Source organism: Octodon degus, unplaced genomic scaffold (genome assembly GCF_000260255.1).
Source record: "Octodon degus isolate 3935 unplaced genomic scaffold, OctDeg1.0 scaffold00007, whole genome shotgun sequence".
NCBI classification, from domain to species: Eukaryota; Metazoa; Chordata; class Mammalia; order Rodentia; family Octodontidae; genus Octodon; species Octodon degus.
In genome coordinates, this window is record NW_004524583.1 from 31,618,293 (window position 1) to 31,643,264 (window position 24,972).

The window sequence follows — 24,972 nt, forward strand, 5'->3', positions numbered from 1 at the left end:
TATATATTAAAAGAAGTATTAGCTGGGCATGGTGGCATACGGCTGTAATTCCAGCACTCCCCTGTCATCCCAGCATTGGAGGCTGAGGCAAGAGGATTGCTGCAAGTTCAAGACCAACCTGGGCTACAAAGTGAGCTCAAGGCCAGCCTGAGCTGCATACCGAGACCCTGTTTCAAAAAAAGACATAAATAGATAAATAAATAAAATAAAAAATATTGCCATTGATCCTCTTCAAGACACTTAAAATACCTGCCTGGTTTTGAATACATTTACCCATCATGCTTAGCAATGTCTTTTACAGTATGTGGGTTTTTTCTTTGAACATTCACTTTTTTTTTTTTTTTTAATGTATTTGGTACAGGGTTTCACCAGGCAGCTTGGACCGTCTTTCAGCCTCCCCAGCACTAGAATTACAGGCATGTGCACCACATGTAGTCCTGATGGCCGGCACAGCATGTGGTCCTGGGAGTCAAATGCAGGCCCTTGTGCTGGCCAGGAGGCACTTAGACTGCTGAGCTGTCTCTCTGGCTCCCACCATTTTCTGATTGCCCTTGGAGTACCCCATGATCCAATAATCTTCCAAAAGCCCTGACTGTGAACACATGAGACTTCTGAGGGCCATTCTGGGTATGAAATAAACCCACTTCCACCCACTACATAATACATGTGCAATTCCACTGTTAGGGCTTTTTACGGTGAAGAGGGCATTTCCTGAGGTATGAATGCTCAGGGTTTCTTCATTGAGCTACATCCCTAGCCCCTTTTTATGTTTTGGTTTGGTTTGGTTTGCTTTTTTTTGAGGGGGGAACAGGCTCCCACTGTCCTTACCTAGGCTAGGCTCAATCTCCAATTCTTCGGCCTCAGCCTCTTAGAGCACTAGGAACACCACGCAGATGTGTATCATCATGCCCAACCTAGGACAGTTGTTAAATGTGTCCTTACTTTGATCAGATTTTCAGAAATTCTTATTTCTGTCTTAACCCTTTGTTATAACTGTACCACTTCTCCTTTCTAGTCTTCCTAAATATTTGCTCTAAGCTTTGGAGAGGGCTTAAAACGCTACAGCAAGACTACGTGTTCCCGCTGTTATAAAATAATGTGCACTAGCTGGCACGTGCCTGCAATCCCAGCACTCAGGAGGCTGAAGCAGGAGGATCACTGAGAGTTCGAAATCAGCCTGGATTACAAAGTAAGCTCAAGGCCAGCCTGAACTCCATGGCAAAACCGTGTCTCAAAAGGACCAATAAACAAATAATAAATAAAATAACATGCACTCTCCTTAAATTATGTCTACAGACCTAGAATTGGTTCAGTTTAGTTTTGAGATATTCTATGTCCCCACTGATTCATTGTGATTCGTTGGAAAATAAATGAAACTTGTATTTGAAAGGGATTGGAAAATGTACCCTGAATCATTTCTATTAATTTTTCTTTTCTTTTTTTTTTTTTCCAGTACCAGGGATCAAACTCAGGACCTCATGCTTGCCAGGCAAGAGCTTATGATGCTGAGCTATCTCCCCAGCCCTCAATTTTTCAATATGGAAAAATGGTTATGATTGCAGATTTTCCTTAAATGGTAATCTTTTACTTAAATTTCCTTACTTAGCCTTTGGCTGGCAGAAAAGTATTTCAGTTTAATCATACTAGGGCTGGGGAGATAGCTCAGTGAAATAAGTGCTTGCCTGGCAAGCACAAGATCCTGAGTTCAATCCCTAGTACCAAAATAATAATAATAATAATATAGTTCTTTCAAAAGTTAAATGATTTTCAAGTTATAATTATAGAATGTGTAACTTTTGTATTATACTTCCGAAGTATTTTATTAGTAGAGTCCCCCAAATATGCTTATAGTCAGATGGCAGTTTTGGTGGGGAGGAACTACCCACTTGGGTGCCCCCTCCTGTCCGTCTCCCAGACAGGAGCTTTCTTTCTCTCAATAAATATATTCTACTCATAAAAAAAAAAAAAATGGCAGTTTTGTGTGTGCACACACACACACACCCCATCTACCAATTATCAAAGTAAAAGAGCTAAAGTGCAAATATAGTTCTTCTGGAAATAATAAAAATTTAATATGCCTAATAACATTTTTGGTAGAAATGTAAGAAAAAAATTCTATGAGATGAAACTATCAAATAATATTTACTTGGCACTGGGAGAGAAAAAGTAAGAAGTACTAATATATGTGGATAATGTGGATGAATCCTAATAACATTAATGAATGAAAAGAGGGGCTGGTGAGATGGCTCAGTGGTCTAAAGCACCTACTTAGAACAAGCTTACCAAAGAACAAGGACCGCGGTTCAATCCCCCAGCACCACATGCAAGCCAGCCCCGCCCCCTGGTGGGCTGAGCTGGCCACACACACACACACACACACACACAAATAAATTTTTAAAAAATGAATGAAAAGATACACAAAAGGCCATATATTGCATGATTCTGTTTGTATCAAATATTTAGACAACCAAATTCACAAAGCACAAAGTAGATTAGTGTTTGTCAGAAGCCAGATAGTGAAGGAGATAGGGAGTGTGGCTGGTAATGGGAACCGAATTCTTCCTGGAAAAAAAGAAAATGTCAATACTCTCTTTCAGGGTCACAAAAATGCCTTGGCACTGCACAGTGCTATGCGCTGCAGAGCTCTGTGAACACACCACAAGCCCAGCAGTGTGCACTGCAGGCTGGACATGCAGTCCAAGGGGACTGTATCAGCCCAGTGAGTGCAGGCCTGGGTTCCATCAAACAAAAAGAACTGAACAGGTCAATCACCAGCACCACAAAAAAAACCCTGAAAAAGCAGCAAAAAGGGCAAATTTTATGGCATGTAAATTGCATCAATAGTTTTTAATTTATCGTTCAAATTTCATACATTCATAAATTTTCCCTGTCAGCAGTTAAAAAAAAATATTATGGTCCTTATGAAAAGCAAGCCCAGAAAGGCAGGCCTTGGGCTAGAAGACGGAGCTTCAGACTGCAGCTTCAGCGGAATACGCAGCTCCTGCTCAGAACAGGGGCCCCAGTCATGCCTACTCCACGTAGGCTGTTTCTCCAGTTATAGGAATGATGAACTGTTACACCACTGTCTTCCAGCCATCAGAGAAAATGTTTCTGATTTTCCAGAGTCTGTACTATACCTGTTACAGACAGATAATGCAAGCGAAAATGTGAAAATTCATTTTCTCCTTTGACCTCATCAGGTACTAAGCAATCACTGCTCTATCAGTGGCTCTACCATTTTTTTTTAAATCTTTTTATTTATTTGGTACAAGGTCTCGTAGTAATTCTCCTGTCTCAGCCTCCCCAGCCCTGGGATTACAGACATGCGCCACCACGCACTGTGGGTGGCCGGCCAGGAGCACCCGGGCTTCTGGGGTCTGAGGCCGGCCCAGCATACGGTAGCAGGGATCAAACCTGGGTCCTTGCACTTGCCAGGCAGACTGAGCTGAGCTGTCTCTCCCCAGCCCTGAGTGGCACTGCTATTATTACAAAGAACTCTGCCGATTCGTACAATCACTGAATTGCCACAGGGCTCATCACTAGACGCATGAGCAGAGGACCATGTGGACTTTGTCTTTACACAGACACAAGGGACTCAGTGTTTTGTGAATGACTGCACGACTGAATGGCAGGTAACCGGCTAGGAATGTCCACCACTCCACTCCATGGGACATCTTCCACGGGGCAGAACACAGCACCGCCTGACAAGCAGTGTGATGGGCTATTAATCTAGGAAATAATCCTGAGAACACAGGCTACACAGAACCACCCACCTGGGACCTGTGGCACTCCACCAGCCTGCTTCCAAGTTGCTTGCCTGGCTATGCAGGAGAGACAACAAAGGAAAGCTCCATAAACTTCTGCAGTCTAGGAGAGAAGCTCAGGGTGCCTGCTGGAAGAGCCATTCACCTTTTCAAACAGCCCTGGGCCCAGGAACACCAGACCTGAGGACTGTCACCCAATGAATATCTGCTATCATCCATCTACAAATCTACAAAACAGCAACAGGCATCTAAAAAAGTGCCTGGAAGTCCTTATGTAAAGAATTAGGGGCCAGGGAGATGGCTCAGTGGAATAAGCGCTTCCCTGGCAAGCACAAACACTTGAGTTCAATCCCCATTCCGCCAAAAAAAAAAAAGAATTAAATGTCAGGGCTGGAGAGATAACTTAGTGGTCTAAGCACCTGCCTGGCAAGCACAAGGACTTGGGTTCCAACCCTGGTACAGCATGCCTATATCAAAGAAAGGGGCCGGGGAGATGACTCAGTAGAATAAGCGCTTCCCTGGCAAGCACAAGGGCCTGAGTTCGATCCCTGGTTCTGTCCAAAAAAATAAAAATAAATTTTAAAAAAATTATATAGATAAATAGATAGAACTCATTTAAGACTCAAATACTTCCGGTGTGTGCATGTGGCACTAATATATGGCATGTGGCAGCTTGGGTAGGTTGTGTTCATGTGCAGCCGACATTCATTTGGGGCAAAGGGAGAGCTCTGGGCGAAGAGCCCAGTAGCCTTCCCTTGTTGGCTCTTGGAGACAGGGTCTTGCTATGTAGCTCAGGCTGGCCTTGAGCTCACTCTGTAGCTGAGGCTGGTCTCGAACTTCCAGCAATCCTCCTGCTTTAGCCTGAGTGCTGGAATTACAGGCATATGCACCACTGCACCTGGCCACCTTTCCCTTTTAAATAGCTGTAGACTATCACCTACTACCAGCTAATGGCCCCTTTTTCTCATGAAAAATAAGGATATCATCATTTATTGCCTCACATAGTTGCTAATTAAACTAGCAGATGAATGAGAAAATTCCTGGCAAACCAAAACCAGGCTTCATTTTTTCACTCTTTAACTACTAAATTCACCCCTAATCACTTTCCCTAGAGGCAACGGCCTCCACCCAGCTGGTAGCAAGACAGGTTTTGCATCCCAGGAAGACAAAGATAAAGAAAAGATAAGCTTCCGTTTGGCAAGGGCAGGAACGCCTGGCCAAGGGACAAGGCCTGGCCGTACTTGTTCTGCCAGTCTGCAATCAGTGATCCCACTTTGCTCCATTCCTGCAGGAAAACAAGTTCTCTGACCCTGAGCCCTGCCATTGGCTGTTCCTGCCTAGGTTTTTTTTTTTTTTTTTTTTTGCACTGGGACTCGAACTCAGTACCTTATGCTTGTGAGGCAGGTGCTGTACCACTGAGCTATCTCCTCCACTTTTTTTTTTTTTAAGATTTCTAAACAGAATTTTTTTTTTTAATGTATTTGGTACAGTGTTTGCAGTGTCTACAATATCTCACTACGTAGACTGGACTCGTAGTGATTCTATTTTCAGCCTCCCAAGAGCTGGGATTACAGGGAGGCGCCACCTCGCCCAATCTCAATCACTGTCTCAGAGTACCCTGGGGGCAGGGCCGGCAGGGCATGCCAGGGATCAAACCTCAGCCTCCATACTTCACCTAAGCAGGTACTTTAGTCTGCAGAGCTATCTGGCCAGCCCTCAGAATTTTTATTTGGAAAACAACAAAATGAAATGAACATTTGGTTTTCATTTTCAAATTGTACATATAATATGCCATTCAAAGTGCAGATTCAGAGCCAGGGAGATAGCTCAGTAGAATAAGTGCTTGCCTGGCAAGCGCAAGGTCTTGAGTTTGATCCCTGGTACTGCAAAAAAACAAAAACAAAAACAATAGGGCTGGGGAGATGGCTCAGTGGAATAAGTGCTTCCCTGGCAAATGCAAGGGCCTGAGTTCAACCCCCAGTTCCACCGGGAAAAAAAAAAAAAGTGCAGATTCAAGGGCTAGCCAGATAGCTCAGGGGTTTGATTCCCTGGCCTGCAGTGTCCCTGCCAGCCCTGCCCCTGGGGCACGCTGAGATGATGAATGAGACTGGAAGGGGTAGTGTGCAAGTCAGTGAATAAGGCTGGACAGGGTGGCATGTGCCTATAATCCCAAGGCTTCAGAGGCTGAAAACAGGAAGATCATTACAATTCTGATCTGTGCAGTGAGACACTACAGACCCTGTACTAAAACACATTAATTTAAAAAAAAAAAAAAAAGGCAGGGGCCGGGGAGATGGCTCAGTGGAATAAGTGCTTCCCTAGCAAGCACAAGGGCCGGAGTTCTAATCCTGGTTCCACCAAAAAAAAAAAAAAAAAAAAGGCAGATTCAAAAATGGGGGGCCGGACAGATAGCTCTGCTTAGGCAGAGTGCAGTGGCTGGGGTTCAATCCCTGGACTGCCCTGTACGCCCCAACCCTGGATCATGCTGAGACAGCAATGGAAACTGGGCATGGTGGCGTGCACCTGTAATGCCAGCTCTTGGGAGACGGAAAACAGGAGAAACACTGAGTCTGATCTAGGTAGCGAGACCCTGTAGACCCTGTACTAAATACAAATAAATAAATAAATAAGTACAGTGCCTTTCCAACTCAAATGACATCATTGAGAATTAGATGACTATGTAAAACTTGTAGATTTATCTGGAAGCCCTCTTCGTGGGAGGAGACATTGCCAGGCAGCTGCCCAAGGTTTAAGGTTTATGATCCTATCAAGTTTTTTCTTTTCTTTCTACCTGCCCAGGGGCTTAATGGATAGCTCAGTTGTTTAAAGCACCACTTGGAGGGGCTGGGGAGATGGCTCAGTGGAATAAGTGCTTCCCTGGCAAGCGCAAGGGCCTGAGTTTAATCCCCGGTTCCGCAAAAATAAATAAATAAATAAATAAATAAATAAATAAATAAAATAAAGTGCCACTTGGGCAAATGTAGTCAGGCACATAAGACTGTGGTTCGATTCCCAGATCCTCAAGCTGTACCAGACCTACCCTTGAGGCAGCCTGGACTAGTCAATAAAATAATAAAAATTAAAAAACTCTTCTACCTGTCCAGTTCTACTTGCCTAAAACGATTCTTGGGGCTGGCCAAATAGCTCAGCGCAGGGGCCAGGGGTTCGATCCCCAGGCCTGCCATGCCGACGCCGACCCACCCCAGGGGCGCATTGAGATGGCAATTGAGACTGGTTGTGATGTCACACTCTTGTAATCCCAGCTCTTGGGAGGCTGTGAACAGTCGGATCACTAGGATTCTAATCTAGTAGTGAGACCCTAAACTCCCCATAGACCCTTCCCTAAAATACAAAAAAATAAAATGATCCTTGGCCCTAACATAACAGCAAAACCAAGAGGGACAGCAAAGCCACTGTTATGGTTTGTGTCTAGTTGTCTCCCCTCAAAACCCCAGGTAAGTCAGGGGGCAGACCTGGCTCTAGGAGCAGCGAGTGGCTTGAGGGGCGTGGCCAGCTGGCAGGGCGGGGCCAGAGAGGTGCCAACGGCAGCGTGAGCTCTGCCCGCCCCAAGCCTGTGGTCTCTCGGAGGTATGGAGGGTCATCCCGGACACAGCGGCGCCCTCGCCTCTCCTCCAGACCCTGTAGCGCAGGGTGGCGGCGTCTGCGATTGAGGCCACCTTGGGCAGAGAGGAGATGTTTGGAGAAGACAGAGGCACTGACCCTTTCTCCTGAGCAAATAAGGCTCCCAGGTCTTGCTATATAATTCAGGCTGTTTTACACTATGAAACCTCCAGTGTCTGTGAGCTAAATAAACCTTTCCTTCCTTCATTTTGAGTGTTGGGTATTTGTCCAGCATAGAGAGAAGAGAAACTAAGACAGCCACCCGTCCCGATTTCTACCTTACCTCCTCCCAGAGCCTACCACTCACACCTCAGCTGGAAACACCCACCAAATTTCACTCCTGGCCCTGCCACTGTGTCACTGTGGAAAAGTTGCTTAACTACTGAAGCCTCAGGGACACAAGATAATAGCAGATTGCATCACTCCTAGGGACACTGAGAGGACTGAGATAAATATGGAGGGCGCAGCACAGGACCTGGCACAAAGTGAGCACACACGCCAGCCTCTGCTATTTAGAGACCAGCAGCTGGGAAACACCCAGGTGCATGCAGTAGCAGCGAGGCTTGCACCTGCCGACTGCTCAGAAATTACTCATTGAGGAACTAACCCAGCAATGTGGCAAGATCTAAACTAATTGTACCTAGATATTAAAGAATTCAGCTTGCTTCATCAAAATGATGCATGACTGCTGGGTGTGGTGCTGCATGCCTGTGACCCCAACACTGGGGAGGCTGAGGCAGGATTGCTGAGTTCAAGGCTCCATGGGCTACAGATTGAGTTCAAGGCCAGCCAGAACTGCACAGTAAGACCCTATCTCAACAAGTCCAAGAACAAAACAAAATAGGCTCTAGCAAAGTGACCATCTACTGGGGGCACAGGGAAATGGCTCAGTAGAATAAGCGCCTGAGCTCAAGTCCTGGTTCTGCAAAAAAAAAAAAAGAAGTGACCATCTACTATCTATTAGTCTGTAAGACACCCAAAAGCCTCTCTCCCTCATCCTTCCTCTCTCCATCTCACCCACTGTCTCAGTTCCTCTTCTCTCCTTGCTGGGACAAATACCCGACACCCAAAATTAAGGAAGGAAAGCTTTATTTAGCTTACAGTTAGTGGAGATTTCAGTCCATAATCAGCTGGCTCCAAGGCAGAGTGGTACACAGCAGCAACAAAGAGCAAGAGCAAAATGGAGGAGTAGCCACAGAACGGCTACAGAGAGCAAGTCTGTATCCCTTAAACTGTACTCAAGCTATTCGCCCAGGCTGGGTGAGCACACCCATAATTCCAGCAGCACTCACACCCATAATCCCAGGGGATCATGAGTTTTCACATACTCTAGAAGTCTGACTTCATGAAACTTTGGGGGCACAACTAAATACAAACTGTAATACCCACAAAGCTTTTTCATTTGTACAGTGCTCCAAAGGTGGTACAATGAAACACAGCAGCAGTGACCCCCCCTTGTTCCAACTTAGAACTCAGAGTAGAACTTTCACAGTAGTGAAAGTGTCCACCGTCCACCTCTGACCACAGACAAACAGAATGATGGCAGCCTCTCCCAGATTCCCATTTGCCCTGGGAGTCATTCTGGGAAGAATAAGCACACACAGAATCTGTCCCAGCAGCCCTGAGAAAAGCCAGGGATGCAAAGGAGCTGAAGAACTGTGAAAGGCGGGAATCCCGCAGCGCAGCTACCCTGCAAGTCAACCTCAAAGCGGCCAGAACACACTCCAAAGCAACTCAGCATCGGGCCGTCCAGTGCAGGCCCCCTAATCTGTACCCACCACCGTCAGCCATTCCACCAAGGCCATTCCAAAATTCTCCCAGGGGACAAAACTTAGCCCAGCCCCCAACCCCTAATGCAGACAACTGTGGGAGCCTTGCTTCCTCCATCACAATCCCAGCCTGGGCCAATGAATGAGGATCTGGTACCTTTCCACCGAGGTGTTTCTGTTCGGGGTTTTCTTCAGACCAGGAATGGAACTAGAACCTTAAGCTTGCTAGGCAGGCGCTTATGCCACTGAGCTGTATCTGCAGCCTGTTTTTGTTTTTTGAGACAAAGGCTTGCTATGTAGTTCAGGCTAGCCTTCCTGAATTCACTATGTAGCCCATGCTGGCCTCAAACTCACAGCAATTTTCCTGCCTCAGTCTCCCAAGTGCTGGGATTACAGGTATGTGCTACCAAGCCCAACTCCACTGGGGTTTAAAGCTAATTTAAGTTCTTTCCAAAATTAATGACTTTAATGGCTTTTATTCATTATCTCACTGGTATGTTTTGCTTTCACTCTGCCTTTGGTTGAATTCAAGGGGAGAAAACCAGAGAAACCAACAAAAATCTTAATCATAGGAGAACCAGAACCAGTGCCCTAAACACAGAACACAGCTGTCATCGAGCCAACAGACACGTACTTAGCTTCATCTCACGTCCCCACCAACCTGACATCAGATCACCACAAATACAGACCTTGGCTAACATTTTACTTTCTGCTGGACGGGGAAAGAAAACGAGAAGGCTCTTGAGAACTCCAAAGCCACCTTCATGTTTAATAGAACATCAGTGGGCTTTGGTGGCAATGATTTATGCCCGTGTCAACAAGATTTACCAGAACTGTGTCCAACAGACCAGCAGCCAGGCTACTATTAAAGTCCAAATGATAAGGAGGCTCTACCCCAACAGCAAGTCCCTGTCACCAGGAAGTCCTACCGAACCTGTTTTCCCAACACAGCAAGTTCAGAAAAGTTCCTTCCATTCTATCCTACAACATTTCCTGTTCATCCATGTGTGTGTCGAGAGTTTCGTGTGAAAACAAGTTCTCAAAGAAGTGCTTCCCTAAGATAGTTGCGATCACAGCACCCACACTGGCGCTAGGACAGCGGGTAAGAGCAAAGATCACCTTCTGGGCTCCAGGGTCCCCACAGGCTCCCCGACGGGGGGGGGGGGGGGGGGGGGGGGGAGAGAGAGAGAGAGAGAGCCCACAAGGGGTGGGAGAGGGTCCAGCCCAAGGGCGGGGGGGTCGGGGGGGGGGGGGGGGGGGGGGGGGGGCGTGCGGGCGGTCAGGAATCCTCCTCCAGTGCCTCCTGCCTGGGGAGGTGCTTCTGACGCTTGCGCAGACACTGCCCGGCTCTTCCACCCTCACAGCAGCTGTGTCGCGTGGAGCCAGTGCACACACGGCTTCTTCACAGAGACCCCTGTTCCTCTATGAGCTTTTGTTTTTCACTGCACTCATGCAGTTCAGCTCAACACTTTTTCTTTCTTAAAAAATTTGGTTCAGGGTGGGGAGATAGTTCAGTGGAATAAGCGCTTCCCTGGCAAGCACAAGGGCCTGAGTTCAATCCCCGGTTCCACACACACACACACAAAAAAAAAAAAAAAAAAAAAATTGGTGCAGGGTCTTGCTACACAGCTCAGACTCATGATTCCCCTGTCGCAGCCTCCCCAGTGCTGAGATTACAGGCATGCGCCACCATGCCAGTTTCAGTGGCATGGCAAGCCTGGGGTTCCAGGGCCAGCAGGGCATGTGGCACCAGTGACTGAACCCAGGTCCTTGCACTTGCCAAGCAAATACTTAGACCACTGAGCTCTCTCTCCAGCCTGAGCTCAACACTTTTATCTAAATAAAAAGCTTTCTGGGGCTGGTGAGATGGCTCAGTGGTCCAAAGCACCTACTTAGAAGAAGCTCAGCAAAGCGCAGGGACCGCGGTTCAATCCCCCAGCACCACATGCCAGCCAGCCCCGCCCCCTGGTGGGCTGAGCTGGCCACACACACACAAAATAAATAAATAAATATTTTTTAAAAAATTAAAAAAAAGAAAATATCGTACAGGTTTTGTTTTGGTGAAAGGATGGAACATAGGGGCTTTATACTGAGCTGCAACACTGAGCCTTTATATTTTTAATTTTGAGATGGGGTCTCCCTGGGCTCAAAGTTGCAACCCTCCTCCCCTGGGTTCCCAGAGTGCTGGGGTTACCTGCATGTGCCATCCTGCCCAGCTCTGGAGGGCTTCTTTTATTTGCCTGTTTTGTTTCATCTTTTTGAGACAGGGTCTTGCTATGTAGTTTAAGGGGCCTTGAGCTCATTTTGTATCCCAGGTTGGTCTTGAAATCACAATGATCCTCCTGCCTCAGTCTCCCAAGTGCTGGGATTACAGTGGTATGCCACCAGGCCCAGCCTTGTTATGGGTTTGTTTTTGTTTTGTTTTTTAATACAAGAGTAAGGGAGGGCCAGGGAGATAGCTCAGTGGCACAGCCCCTGCCTGGCAAGCACAAGGTCCTGAGTTCCATTACTAGTACCAAAAAAAAGGGGGCACCTTTTAATGTTCCACCCATCTCCACATTAACTAATAAACATTCTGAAAAGCAAGAATGTCTCGCTCCCTCATGACCCAACAGATACGAACACATCATTCTAAGAACCCTAATTGTTACAAACTTCATCCTTCTAACCTTTGCTTTATTTGCTGAGGGTGCTGCCTCTGGCTTCAGGAAATTATAGATGACTTGTCAACAAGGATTATTTATTTATTATGGGCTCTAAATAATGGATCTGTACATCCTTTAGTTTTCAGTTCCACTGAAGCCTAGAAAAAAAAAATCAATGAATACGACCCAGAAAGAGTGATCATTTCACTAGATTACAAAATATGCCAGAAGAGAATACTGACTACATGAGCTAATTACTTCTGAAAAAGCAAACAAAGTTGAAAGAAGTTAGAAAATATGCTGTATGGCTATATGTGTTCTTGTTCCTGATATATTTCCACGTCAAGAGACTCCGGATCTCCTCCTATTAGATGAAGACTTCAGCTCAGTGTCCCTTTCTCAGCACTGACATGTGTATGGGATGACTCTCGTGGGGGCTGCCCCATGTCCTAAGACACTCAGCAGCACATGGGCCAGAGGCTGTGGACCCAGCTCCCACCAGTGACAGGTGACAGAGAATGATGTCACCAAACAGTGCCACACCTGCCTGGAGCTGGGGAAGTTAAATATATCCTGGTCAAGAACCACTGTATACCTGGGCGTGGCGGCTCATGCCTGACATCCCAGCATTCGGGAGGCTGAGGCAGGAGGATCACTGCAAGTTCGAGGCCAACCTGGGTTATACAGTGAGCTCAAGGCCAGCCTGAACTGCATAGCAAGACCCTGTCTCAAAAACACACACGCAAAAAAATTTATGACAGTAAGACATATATCATCATTAAACTTTCAAAATACTATCACTTCAAGAACATTTATTCCATCATTCTTTAGCAGAACCAGGGATTGAACTCAGGCCCTTGAGCTTGCCAGGCAAGCGCTTATTCTACTGAGCCGTCCCCCCGGCCCCTATTCCATCATTCTTGCCTTTCTTTCTTTCTTTCTTTCTTTCTTTCTTTTTTTTACACTGAGTCTCATTATGTAATTCAGGGCAGCCTTGAACTCACAACCATCCTCCTGCCTCAGCCTCCCAAGTGCTGGGCTTACAGGCATATCCAACCATGTCAGGCTATATTTTTAAATTTTAAATATTCACTATTTCTAATCACTCTACATAGTTTTGCTCACCCTAATTTCAATTCCCAATACCAAAAACATATTGATATATCTAAACTTAAGTTTCATATTACCATTTGATAAAAGATCTTATCTCAAACATCGATTAAAAGAATAAGTTATATGGGGGGGCCAGGGAGATGGCTCAGTAGGATAAGCGCTTGACTGGCAAACGCAAGGATCTGAGTTCAATCCCTGGTTCCGCCAAAAAAAAAAAAAAAAAAAAGAGTAAGTTATACAAAAGCTGTTCAAAGAAATATTAGACAACCTTTAAATAAAGAGACAAACCTCAATGTGCTGGTAAAAGAGAAATCCCACAAGGCAAGTACAGCACAGTATCTTTATTAGGGTCTGCTTGTTTAAGAAAAGGATACAGTGTGTGCATATGTTCGTAAGTATATGTGAAAATTTTCACATATACAGTAGGATGCAGTTAACTGTTATTAGTGAATATTCTAAAAGAAACTAAGAGCCAGATGTGGTAGTACACACCTGCAATCTCAGCACTCAGGAGGCTGAGGCAGGAACATGGCCCGGAATTTGAGGCCAGCCTGGGTTACACAGTTAGTTCAAGGGCAGCCTGAACTCTACAGCAAGAACCTGTCTCAAAAAACCAAAAAGGAGGGCCTGAGATAGCTCAGTGGTATAAGCACCTGCCTGGCAAGCACAAGGTTCTGAGTTTGATCCCCTGTATGGGGGGGAATTAAAAAAAGGAAAAACAGAAAAATAAATTTAAAAAACTAAATGTATGGGGTCGGGGAGATGGCTCAGTGGAATAAGCGCTTCCCTGGCAAGCGCAAGGGCCTGAGTTTAATTCCCGGTTCCGCAAAACAAACAAACAAACAAAAAACTAAATGTATGAAGTAGGAAACCCTTCATTGTATACCTGTGGATATTATTTTACTTATTTACTAGCTCTGTGCTTGACACCCACTTCAAAAACCTTGAGAGACAACACCATACCAACCAGTCAACAAGCATTTCCATGCCAGCGAAGTGCTTACCACTGCACATGCTACTGTGCACTACGTAAAAATTGTCCTGTTCCCAGGAGAATTACAGGAATTCTAGCTGAATTCATAATTTGGTTTGTTTCAGAAATTATCTAATTGTATGGACACTGATCTAATAGAAAACTAAACCAAATATTTTTCTTAAGTATTTTTGTATGTAAGACTGTATACGGGTTGAGGAGACAGCTTAGTAGAATAAGCGCTTGCATGGCAAGAGCAAGGGCCTGAGTTCAATTCCCAGTTCAAAACAGAAGACTCTATAAGGGGGCCAGAGAAGCAGCTCAGAGGTATAAGGACCTACCTGGCAAGCACAAGGACCTGAGTTTGATTTCCACATGCCATGCGGTCTCACCCAGATGCCCAGGCGCCCACTTGCAGCCCAGGATAGCACTCGCCTATAATCCCAACACTCAAGAAGCTGAGCCAAGTGATTGATGATGTAGAGCGGGCCTAAGGAGAGTCACATGGAGAGAAAACATTCTCTCAGGCTTTCACAGAGAGAACATTGGCCAAGCAATGGCCGTGACCCATCCACAGGGCGACAATGATAAAGGATCTACAATGTGAGGTACAGGATCTCAGGATAAATCCTGAAGGGATTTCACTGACCTTATCAGATCCAAAAGCTACAACTCTTGTTGCGTAGGTCTTACTTTATCTTGGTCTTAACCATCCAGCAGAAAAGTATAAAAACAAAGTATAAGAAATAAAGCCATGGTGTCATGTTGAGCTGTAGGGGACTCAGGTCAACAATTTCTGACACTGCCAGTCAAGCAGAAGACCCAATATTATTATGGACTACCTGACTCTTTTAGAATATTTTGCTGAGTTAACACACCTATAATATTCAAATGATGGAACTAAACAAAAAAGGGGATACAGATGAATGTCCATTTTGTATCTGTGTATTCAAAATGATTAGGATAGATATATAGTTATGGGCTGGGGAGATGGCTCAGTAGAATAAGCACTTCCCTGGCAAGCGCAATGGCCTGAGTTCAATCCCCAGTTCCGAAAACAAAAAACCAAAAAGAGATATATAGTTACATTCTCTTAATAAAGGGATCTGTTCTAATGGTGTTTGTAAATAGGATATCATGTTTGCATCTTGTATAGCAAATAGCCACTAGGAAGAGAATATGCAATGTGTTAATTATTGAAACTGTCCTACCAATTTGATTTGAAACTGTCTCATTGCTCTTTGTTTCTCAATAAAATTGTGGGGAAAAAAAATAATGAATATCCACAAAGTTAATAGATTCTATGTCTAAATTCTTTAGTCCCAACCAATGATGCCTGGGATTAACAACATTATTTCCTAAGAAGTGGTACAAAGGGAAGAGAAGCAGAAAGAAGCTTTACTATCAATCCCATCGTATATATATACTATGTACTACATGAAGGAAGAAAAGACAGTGGACAAGTAGCACCTCCGGGTAGTTGAGTTTATCTTCAGTACTTTTTTTGGGGGGGACCAGGAATCAAACTTAGGACCTTGCACTTGCCAAGCAGGCGCTGTACTGTTGAGCTATTCCCAGCCCATTCATTAAATTTTTTTTCATTCTCTACTAAGAAATATGCATCAAGTTTTTGATGCACATCTTTTGTTTTGTTTTTGAGACAAGGTCTTTACATAGGCTGCTCTCAAACCTGTGATACTCCCCACCTCGGCCTCCCAAGTGTTGAAACTATAAATGTGAACCACAGAGCCCAGAAGGAATATGCATCAATATGCATCAATATCACAAAAGAAAGAAAGAAAGAACCAACCAACCAACCTCCAGCCACTAGGGAGCCTGAGACAAGAGAGTCACAAATTTAAGGTCAGTACAGGCAACTTAGCAAGACATGTCTGAAAATGGAAACGAAAAAGGGCTCAGAACTCCCAGGCTTGATCCCCAGCGCTGGGGGAGGGCGAGGAGGCAAAAACTACATCCTCCCTCCTCAAAAATTCTTTTTTTTTTTTTTTTTTGCAGAACCGCGGATTGAACTCAGACCCTTCGCTCACCAGGCAGGTGCTTATTCTACTGAGCCATCTCCCCAGTCCCCTCAAAAATATTTTTCATAGGTGCTGGCCAATCTCCTGAGGACCACTAGCTACCCTGAGCCTGCCTGTCACTAGGAAAGTAACAGCAACACAAACTACACTGTCCAAGGTCGTAGCAAAGGGAACTGAGAGGGAAGCAACAACAATCATGCAAAGCCAAATGCTCTACTTAGGAAATCTTCAGTCTGCAATGTCAACTGGAGTGGAAGCCATAATGAACACACTACTGCAGACAAAGGAGGCAAGAACAGGATCCGGATCACTTCTAGAACTCTATTATTTCCTCTCCAACCAATAAAGAAAAGTCTGTGTTAGCAGTCTTTAGCTGACAATGGAAATGCACAGGTACTGTGACGCAATTAATTTCCATCAGCTTATCCAAAGAGAAAGAAAGAAGATGAAATACATTGAGTGGGGGATGAGGAAACCTCTCAAATGGTGACATCCGTAGGTGACTCTTCCCACCTGGAGACTAAAGAAACCACCAAAAGTACAGTCAGTGGCCTGGCGTGGTGGGGCACACCCGTGATCCCAGTACTCGGGAGGCTGAGGCAGGATTGTTGAGTTCCAGGCCAGCCTAGGCTACACACTGAGCTCAAGGCCAGCCTGAGCTGCACAGTAAGAACCTGCCTCAAAAAGAGGAAGGGGGCCAGGGAGATGGCTCAGTGGAATAAGTGCTTCCCTGGCAAGCACAAGGGTCTGAGTTCAATCCCTGGTTCCACCAAAAAAAACAAAAGGGGGGGGGTGGAGGCTGGGGATTGCAGGGGCTGGGGATTTGGCTCAACGGTAGGATGCTTGTCTAGCAAGCTGGAAGCCCTGGGTTTGGTCCTCAGCACCAAAACCAAAAAGTAAGCCTCCCCCAAAAGACAGAAAACAAAAGGACAGTCAAGGAACCAACCATAGGCTGCTGCTTAATGCTGAGTCCATTCTATTCTGAAACTCTTGCCACTTTGCCCTACAAAGTAAGTCTGAGTTGCAGAGCTTAAACAACCCACACGTGGTAATACCATGTAATTCGCAATTCAGCGAGCAGGAAGCAAGCAGCCTTCTCCTGAGGCCCGCTTCACCGCACAGGCATAGCACTCACTTATCTGTTTCACAAATATACCAGCACTTTCCCAGTCACTGCTACCCTGCTCTATCATGGGCAACCCCTTCCCCAACTCAAAAGTAGACCAGGTATCCTCCGGCACCTCAGATGCCCTCACTGACTTCCCCAATCAGAAGTTGTTACGAGGGGCTGGTGAGATGGCTCAGTGGTCTAAAGCACCTACTTAGAACAAACTAAGCCAAGCAAAGCACAGGGACCGCGGTTCAATCCCCAGCACCACATGCCAGCCAGCCCCGCCCTCTGGTGGGCTGAGCTGGCCACACACACACAAAATAAATAAATAAATAAATAAAATTTTTAAAAAAAGAAGTTGTTACAATTTTTTTTTTTTTTCGATACTGGGGATCGTATTCAGCATCTTACGCTTGGCAGGCAGGGGCTTATGCTGCTGAGCTATCTCCCCAGCCCTGCTGTTATGATTTGATGTGCCCTAGAATCTAAAATAGAAACCTAACCTTCAAATTTGTAAACTGGGGCCGGGGAGATGGCTCAGCGGAATAAGTGCTTCCCTAGCAAGCTCAAGGGCCTGAGTTCAATCCCTGGTTCTGCAAAAAAAAAAAAAAAAAAAAAGATTTGTAAACTGGTGGTGAAGTTGGGGCTTTGCAAAGCAAATGAGCTTAGACAGTCATCAAAGCAGAGCCCCTCAGTGGACTGGTGGCTCTATAGGACAGACCTGCCATGGGTAGTCCCGCACGCCTACAACCCCAGCACTCGCGAGGCTGAGGCAGGAGAATCCATGCTAGGTCAAGGCCAACCTAGGCCACGAAGTGAGTTCAAGGCCAGCCTGAACTACAAAGCAAGATTGTAAGAAAAATATAGCAAGTTCAAGACCAGGCCTCCCTGGGCAACTCAGTAAGACTGTCTCAAAAATAAAAAATATATATATAATTATAAAAAGAACTGCATGTATAGGTCAGTGGTCGAGCACCTGCCTAGCTTGTGCAAGGCCCCGAGTTTAATCCCCAATAAAAGAAAAGGAAGATGAGAGAGCTCTGCTAAGACACTTTCGTCGAGCCTCACCCCACTGTGCTCCCCGCCTTGCCGCAGCACGACACGGCGCTCTCCCCAGATGCTGCGTCCTGCTCTTGGGCTTCTGGGCCTCTAGAGCTCCAAGCTAAACAAACCCGTATTCCTTACAGATTATCTGAACTTGGGCATTGTCACTGCAATAGATAATGAAATAAGAAAGCCCTAAATAAAAAGAGGCTACCTGGCAACAAAGTTGACCTGGTAGAAGGCTTTTTGGGGGGAGGTAAGGGGCAGTGCGGAGGATTGAATGTAGGGCTTAAGACCTACTGGGCTGGCATTCTACCACTGAGCTACATCCACAGCCCTAAAAACTTTTTTTTTTTTTCTTCCAGTTCTGGGAATTGAACTCAGGACCTTGCACTTTCCAGGCAGGCGCTTATGCTGCTGAGTTACCTCCCTGGTCCTCTAAAAACATTTTCTTCAGGGCCAGGGAGATAGCTCAGTAGAATAAGTGCTTGCCTGGCAAGCGCAAGGGCCTGAGTTCAAGCTTCAATTCCGCCAAAAAATAAAAATAAAAACAAGTAAAGAAAAACTTTTTCTAAAAGACCCACCTCTCTAAATCAAGGTACAGGTTCATGCCTAACTAACTGCCTGGCATTCCCATGGACCCACTGTATTTCTTTCTTAGGCACCTATGGTCCTTATCATTGACATTTACTCACAACTTATCACATGCTGTCTTTCAGAAAATTGTTTAGTCTTCTTGAGGCAGGGTCTTGCTATGCAGATCAGGCTGGCCTTGAGCTCACTATGCAGCCCAGGCTGGTCTGGAACTTACACAATCCTCCTGCCTCAGCCTCCTAAGTGCTGGGATTACAGGTGTGCACCACCACACCTGGCCAGAAAACTTTAGAACAATTCTCCCTAATAATAATATACTAACAACAGCTGCCACATACCGAGCATTTACTATGCAGTAGACTATGGAAACACTGTCTCATTTCATCCTCATAACCCAAGAAGTAGATACAGTGATTTATTTTCTTTTCAACACCAGGGATGAACCAAGTGCTCCAACACTGAGCACCTTTACTTTGAGATAGGGTCTTGCTATGCTGCCTCCTGCCTCAGCCTCCCTCAGTGCTGGAATTACAGGCCTGTGCCACCACACCCAAATTCTGTTCCCATTTTTATAGAGAAAACACTCAGAGGAAAAAGTAACTCAGCCCAAGGACATGCAGCTGCTGATAAGCAACTAAATCCGACTCCAGGCAACTGAAGCCCTCTGAGGACTTAGCTTTTAATGATCAAAACTTGGACAACTCCTGGCCTATGTTTGGGAGATCTACCTTCCAAGGGTACCTGCTCCACACCATCGGATGCCCACCAGGCCAAATGCATACCTGAATCTCTTCGTTTTCATCTACGAGGAGGAAGCTCACAACTTTCTCAGTCATTTTCTTTTTCTTGGTCTCCTCATCCATCTCTTCCGCCTCCAGGGTCTCCTGGATCCTACTGACATTGTATACGGTAATGGGGTGCCTTCTCTTGGTGCCCCCGGAATGAGTTCTCTTCTGGCACTCCAGGCATAGGTTGTTTTTGCAGCTCTGGCACCTCACAAACGCCCTCTGCCTGACTCCTGGAGAATGCCCATTGGGGCTCTTGCAGATGTCACAGTAAGGGACATGGCCAGCTTTGAGCCTTATGCGCTCGTGGTTTCGCAGGCGGTCCTGTCGATGCAGCTCCTCCTCGCAGCGGAGGCACTGCAGGCTGCAGCACTCGTCACACTCAAACACGGCTTCGTCCGTCCCGCTGCAGGCGTAACTTTCCTGACACACCAGCCCCGGATTCAGGCCCTGCTCTGCTAGGGAGGTTTGGGCACTCATTACTCAAACTGGTGAGGAAACACCCACCATGTAAGAGTCCAGGAGCCTTCCCAAAGGATGAAGGGAACGGCTGAGTCCAGGGACCACGTGAAATGACCTCAGGGATTGGAACTCCCTTAAAAAAGAGAAACAGCCCTATTCTAATTCTTTACACACTCACAAATATTCAGATTTTTAATTTTCTGCCTCTCAAACTCTTGGATCAGCAGCAATGTTGACTTGGTTTGATAATTTCATCTTCAGTAAAGTGCAGGCAAAGCTGTAGTCAAAGTGAATTTGAAAGGGTGCTGGACGGCAATCTGAGATGGGTGCGACCTGTTAGAGATGGGCTCACTTGCCAGGGCTCAGCCACAGTGTTTTGGTAATGAAATAAGGTGGTCAGGAGCTTTTCAGAATAGTTTAACCTCAAGCCAGTATTTCAGAGGCCACCTAGAATAGAGGAAGGAAATGTATTTCACTCACCTAAAAAATGGAAGTACACTTAACACAGGAAAACCCTTCATTTTCCTGCAGTTTAAATGAGACTTAGGGCCTGGGGAGATAGCTCAGTTGAATAAGCGCATGCCTGGCAAGTGCAAGGGCCTGAGTTCAATCCCCGGCTCCATAAAAAAATCAATAAAAAAACTAGATTTAGCTGAGCACGGTGGCATGGCCCAGTAATCGCAGCACCTGAGAGGCTGAAGCAAGCCAGCATGGGCTGCAGAGACCCCCCCTCACCTCAAAAATCCCAAGGGGCAGGCATAAATAAATAAACTATATCTAATATACTTGGATTTAGAGAATGTCACTGTACTTTTGAGTGTAAATGTGTGTGTGGGTACTGATCATGTCATGGTTTCTTTGGGAGTGGAAAATAATTCAGCTAAGAAAACTATTCCCCAAGATACATTTTTAAAAATTTTATTATAGTTTTGTTAAAAAAATTTAAAGGAGTAAATAAAATTTAAATACTAAGTCAAAATTACTGAAAGAATTCTTGGTTGTTGCTTGCCTTGTTCTGTTTTGTTTTAGACTTTGAGACAGGGTCTCACTAAGTAGTTCAAGATGGCCTTGAACAACTCTATAGCCCAGGTTGTACTCACTCCTGCCTCAGCCTCCTCAGGGCTCAGATCACAAGCCAGTGCCAGCACCTCTGGCTCTCACAATCCAAACTATTTCTTATGGCTTCGGCCTCGCCTCTTCATAAACACCACCTTTAGGCCCAAGACTTACTGTTCTATTCCCAGACTTAAGTGCTGTTCACTCAGCTATTCAATTCAGAACCAGGGTCAGGGATACAGCTCAGTGGGCAGTGCCTGCCTGGTAAGCCCTTGTTCAATTCTCAGTACCAAAAATTTCAAAAAGTACAAAAATACATTCAAAGCTAAAATCAGTAAGCAAGCAACCCTTGAAATAGTCCCCTGCACCTCACCACTGGGAGAGGAAAAGAGGCCTGTAAAAATGTAAAGAAAATAATAAACCTTAAACCCATCCAAGACCCACACAGATCCAGTTATCCCAGTAACTGAACTCCACGCAGATGCTTAATGAGGACTCCACATTGGGAAACAGGACCCATTTTCAAGTTCAGAAACAACCAAACAATCACTGTACTTCCTTTTGTTGCTTCTGGAAGAGCAAAACAAATAGTGAGCAACAGGAGACAGCATTCCTGCACTAGGGTCCACCGCAAAAGCAGGCCTGCAGCGAGTGGAGCAAATAATTCTAATCCTTGTCACTCTAAAATAAAAGATAAAAATAACTTCCAAAACAAAGAGAAAACAGGCAGCTGGGGGAGGAGAGGGGCTCTGCTCATCTCTACAATGACATTCCCGAGTCCCCTCGGCCTGGGCCCGATCCAAGCCGGCAAAGTGGCCAGTCCTTCCGCTGATACTCCTCCCCTACAGTAAGCAATCCACCAACCTTATTTTCAGATAAACAAGACGAGGGAGGGACCAGGGGGCCTTATGGACACCCTAACCGGAGACGCGCCCAACCAGCACCCAAAACGGAAACAAAAATCAAAACTTGTCACGGTCGTGAAAAACAGAAAATCAACCTTCCACAGAGCACCCCTCTCCCCCCGGGCCACGCGAACCATCGGCCCCGGGCCGCCGCGGCGCCCCGCTCCGAAGCGCGGCTCCTCACCCTGCCTTCCGCTCACACAACACGACCACGACCCGAGGGGTGGGAGCCGCGCGGAGAACAAAGACGGTCCCCCAAATGCCCCCGCGCCGGCCCAGCCCCGGGCCAAGCCCATTGTTTATCCCACCCCACCCCCACCGCGCCGCGCCGGCCCCCTTCGCCCGGGTACGGCCGGAGCCCCGGACTGCCGCTCGCCCGCGGCAGGGCCCAGCCCTCCCCACCCTCGCCCGCGGCCCCCGGTTCCCACCACAGAGTGGCGCGGCCGCCGCCAGGCGACATTGGGGGTTCGCGAGACACCAGTGGGGGCCAGTGCTGAGCCTCAGGAAACCGGGGAATCCATCCTCATCTCCACATCTCCACCCCCTCCTCCTCTGTAGCTCCGCAGGCTTCCTCCTTCCCTGTTGTCAGTTGGGATCAGCTGATCGGAGTGAACTTCTCCCAGCTCGGACTAACAGGAAGGCGTGAGCCGCGCAGCCCAGGGAGGGAGGAGCGGCTGGAGGCGGAGCTCGACGCCGGCGGGGGCAGCAGGCCCGCGAGACCTCCTGGGAATTGTAGTTCACGTGGCTCAGCCTCTGGCCCACACCCCGGAAGTGCAGCTCCCGATGACTACAACTCCCAGAAGGACACACAGCTCCTGCGGGCAGGCTGTGGAGGCGGACCACCGAGCATTTTGGGACTTGGAGTCTTTGCGTTCACCGTGGTTTCCGCAGGTTTAAGAGCGTTACTTACAGTAGGGAGTGGCGCTAAATTAGACAACTGATGTAATAACGTTTAGGGTAAGTGGAAAATGGCGAGGCAAATAGTACGGTTTTAGGTAACTCAGTTCACTACATTCTTTAATAAATCGGTAAGCGTGAACCAGTAATTATTAAGAGATACACAATAAAGACTCTTGTAGGAGGGTTGTTTTCCCTTCTACAGTATTCTACAAACCCAACATAAATGTTTAATTCCTACCTATTCTTTTGCTACTTAACCCTAAAACCTGTAACTTTTAAATAATGTTTAAGTCGGGGTAACTTTCAGATTTTTTTTTTTTCTTTGCTGAACCGGGGATTGAACTCAAGCCCTTGCCAGGCAAGCGGTTATTCTACTAAGCTATCTCCTCGGCCCCTCAGATTATTTTAAAATAAAAAGAATAATAAAATAAAATAAACTTTCAAACAAAAAAAATGTTCAAGTTACAGTGCCTGCTAATGTTTAGCACCTGGCTTTCTTTTTTTTTTTTAGAGCCGGGGATTGAACTCAGACCCTTGTGCTTGCCAGGCAAGCGCTTATTCTACTGATCCATCTCCCTGGCCCTTATCTGGCTTTTTACCTTTCCTTTTTTTAAATTGTTCTGTTTTGTACATAATGATCATATCCAATATAGAGAATTTATCTGTAGGGTGTTTGTTTTGTTCCTTTGTGTGAGACAGGGTGTCACTCTGCAGCGCAGGCTGGCTTTGAGCTCACTGTGGGGCCTGGGCTGGTCTTCAGCCCCACAGCTTCTGCCTCGGCCTCCTGAGTGCTGGGATATAGGCACGCCCCGCCGTCACAGAGAATTCATACTTGTACTTGACATATCTTGCTTTGTTCCCCATTCATCTCCCCTCCCTTCAATCCTCCTCCCCCTGCTTATTTACAAAAGACTTCAACTAATTGTTTTTTGTCACACTCGTCCTATGAAATTTGTACCTGTCTATATCTGCGTTTTCTCCCCATTCCCTTCCCCTCCCTTCAACCCCTCTTCCCCTCCCTATTTACCAAAGCTTTGTTCCCACTTTTTTCTTTTATTCTTTCCTTGTACCTTCCATTCTTCCCCTTGCCGCCTCCATGTTCCCCTTCTCACTTGGACATTTTCTTCCCTTTCCTCAATATCTATTATGTATATTTTACCAGTTGTTTTTTTTTTAAATGGCCTTACATTGTTTAATACTTTCACTCTTTTTCTTTTTTTGGAAATGTAAAGAAAAGAGCACGGATGCCGGAAGCCGGGCGCTTGTTCTGCAGAAGTCCCTCGCGATAGACAGCTAGGGTGCGCCATTTAATTACTGCATAGCATGAAGGAATGGCACGCTGGCTTTCTCAAGCCTCGGCCACTTTTAATACCGAATCATTCTATCTTGATAATCGTTAACTCGGGAGAAAAAAAACTGAGATAAAGTGATTTGCCAAAGTCCACAGCAAATTATCAGCAGAGCTGAGATAAAATCTCATCTCCTAACTTGAAGTAGGAAAGATTTTACCTTACAGTTCAAGGTATTAGTTAGATCATTAACAACAAGCAAATCTACACCATAGCAAAGAAGCCATCTGTAAAGGTTATACTGCTAGTTGTTTGTTGCCAGCACCTTGTGCTTGCCAGGCTGACGCTTGTGCCACTGAGCTACATCTCCAGCCCCCATATTGCTAAACACTGTCCCTTCAAAATTCAGCAGAAAGAGCCAGGGAGGGGCTGAGGGGATAGCTCAGCGATCTAAGTGCCTGCCTGGCAAGCGCAAGGAATGGGTTCAACCCCCAGTATCACATGCCATCTGGACCCTGCAACACCAGCGTTCAAGCTGTATAGCAAGACCCTGTACTAAATAAACAAATAAATAAATAAAAAGATTTAGAAAGAAAGAAAGAAAGAAAGAAAGAAAGAAAGAAAGAAAGAAAGAAAGAACAAGATCAGTGGCATAAGCACCTTCCTGGCAAGCACAAGGTCCTGAGTTTTATCCCCAGTACCAAATCAACAACATCATCATCATCAACATCATCATCAAAAGTTGAGCAGAGAGGGGCTGGAGAGATGGTTGGGGCTGGAGAGATGGTTGGGGCTGGAGAGATGGCTCAGTGGTCTAAAGCACCTACTTGGAACAAGCTTGGCAAAGCACAGGGACCGCGGTTTGATCCCCCAGCACCACATGCCAGCCAGCCGCGCCCCCT

The 24,972-nt window shown here is 46.1% G+C and overlaps 1 protein-coding gene across 2 annotated transcripts in view; it reads right to left on the reverse strand.

Moving 5' to 3' along the window:
* Window positions 1–22,558, reverse strand: part of Zfyve1 (zinc finger FYVE-type containing 1) — a 51,282-nt gene extending 28,724 nt beyond the window's left edge. Inside the window, exons 1-2 of one of the 2 annotated variants that reach the window (XM_012517267.2) lie at window positions 22,310–22,558; window positions 19,456–20,367 (exon numbers count right to left, since the gene is read on the reverse strand). In XM_012517267.2, the coding sequence (XP_012372721.1) occupies window positions 19,456–19,938 (483 nt within the window). In that variant the 5' untranslated portion in view covers window positions 19,939–20,367; window positions 22,310–22,558. The remainder of the gene's footprint in view (window positions 1–19,455; window positions 20,368–22,309) is intronic. The other variant, XM_023703368.1, reaches the window with a different exon arrangement.
* Window positions 22,559–24,972: the final 2,414 nt, after the last annotated feature.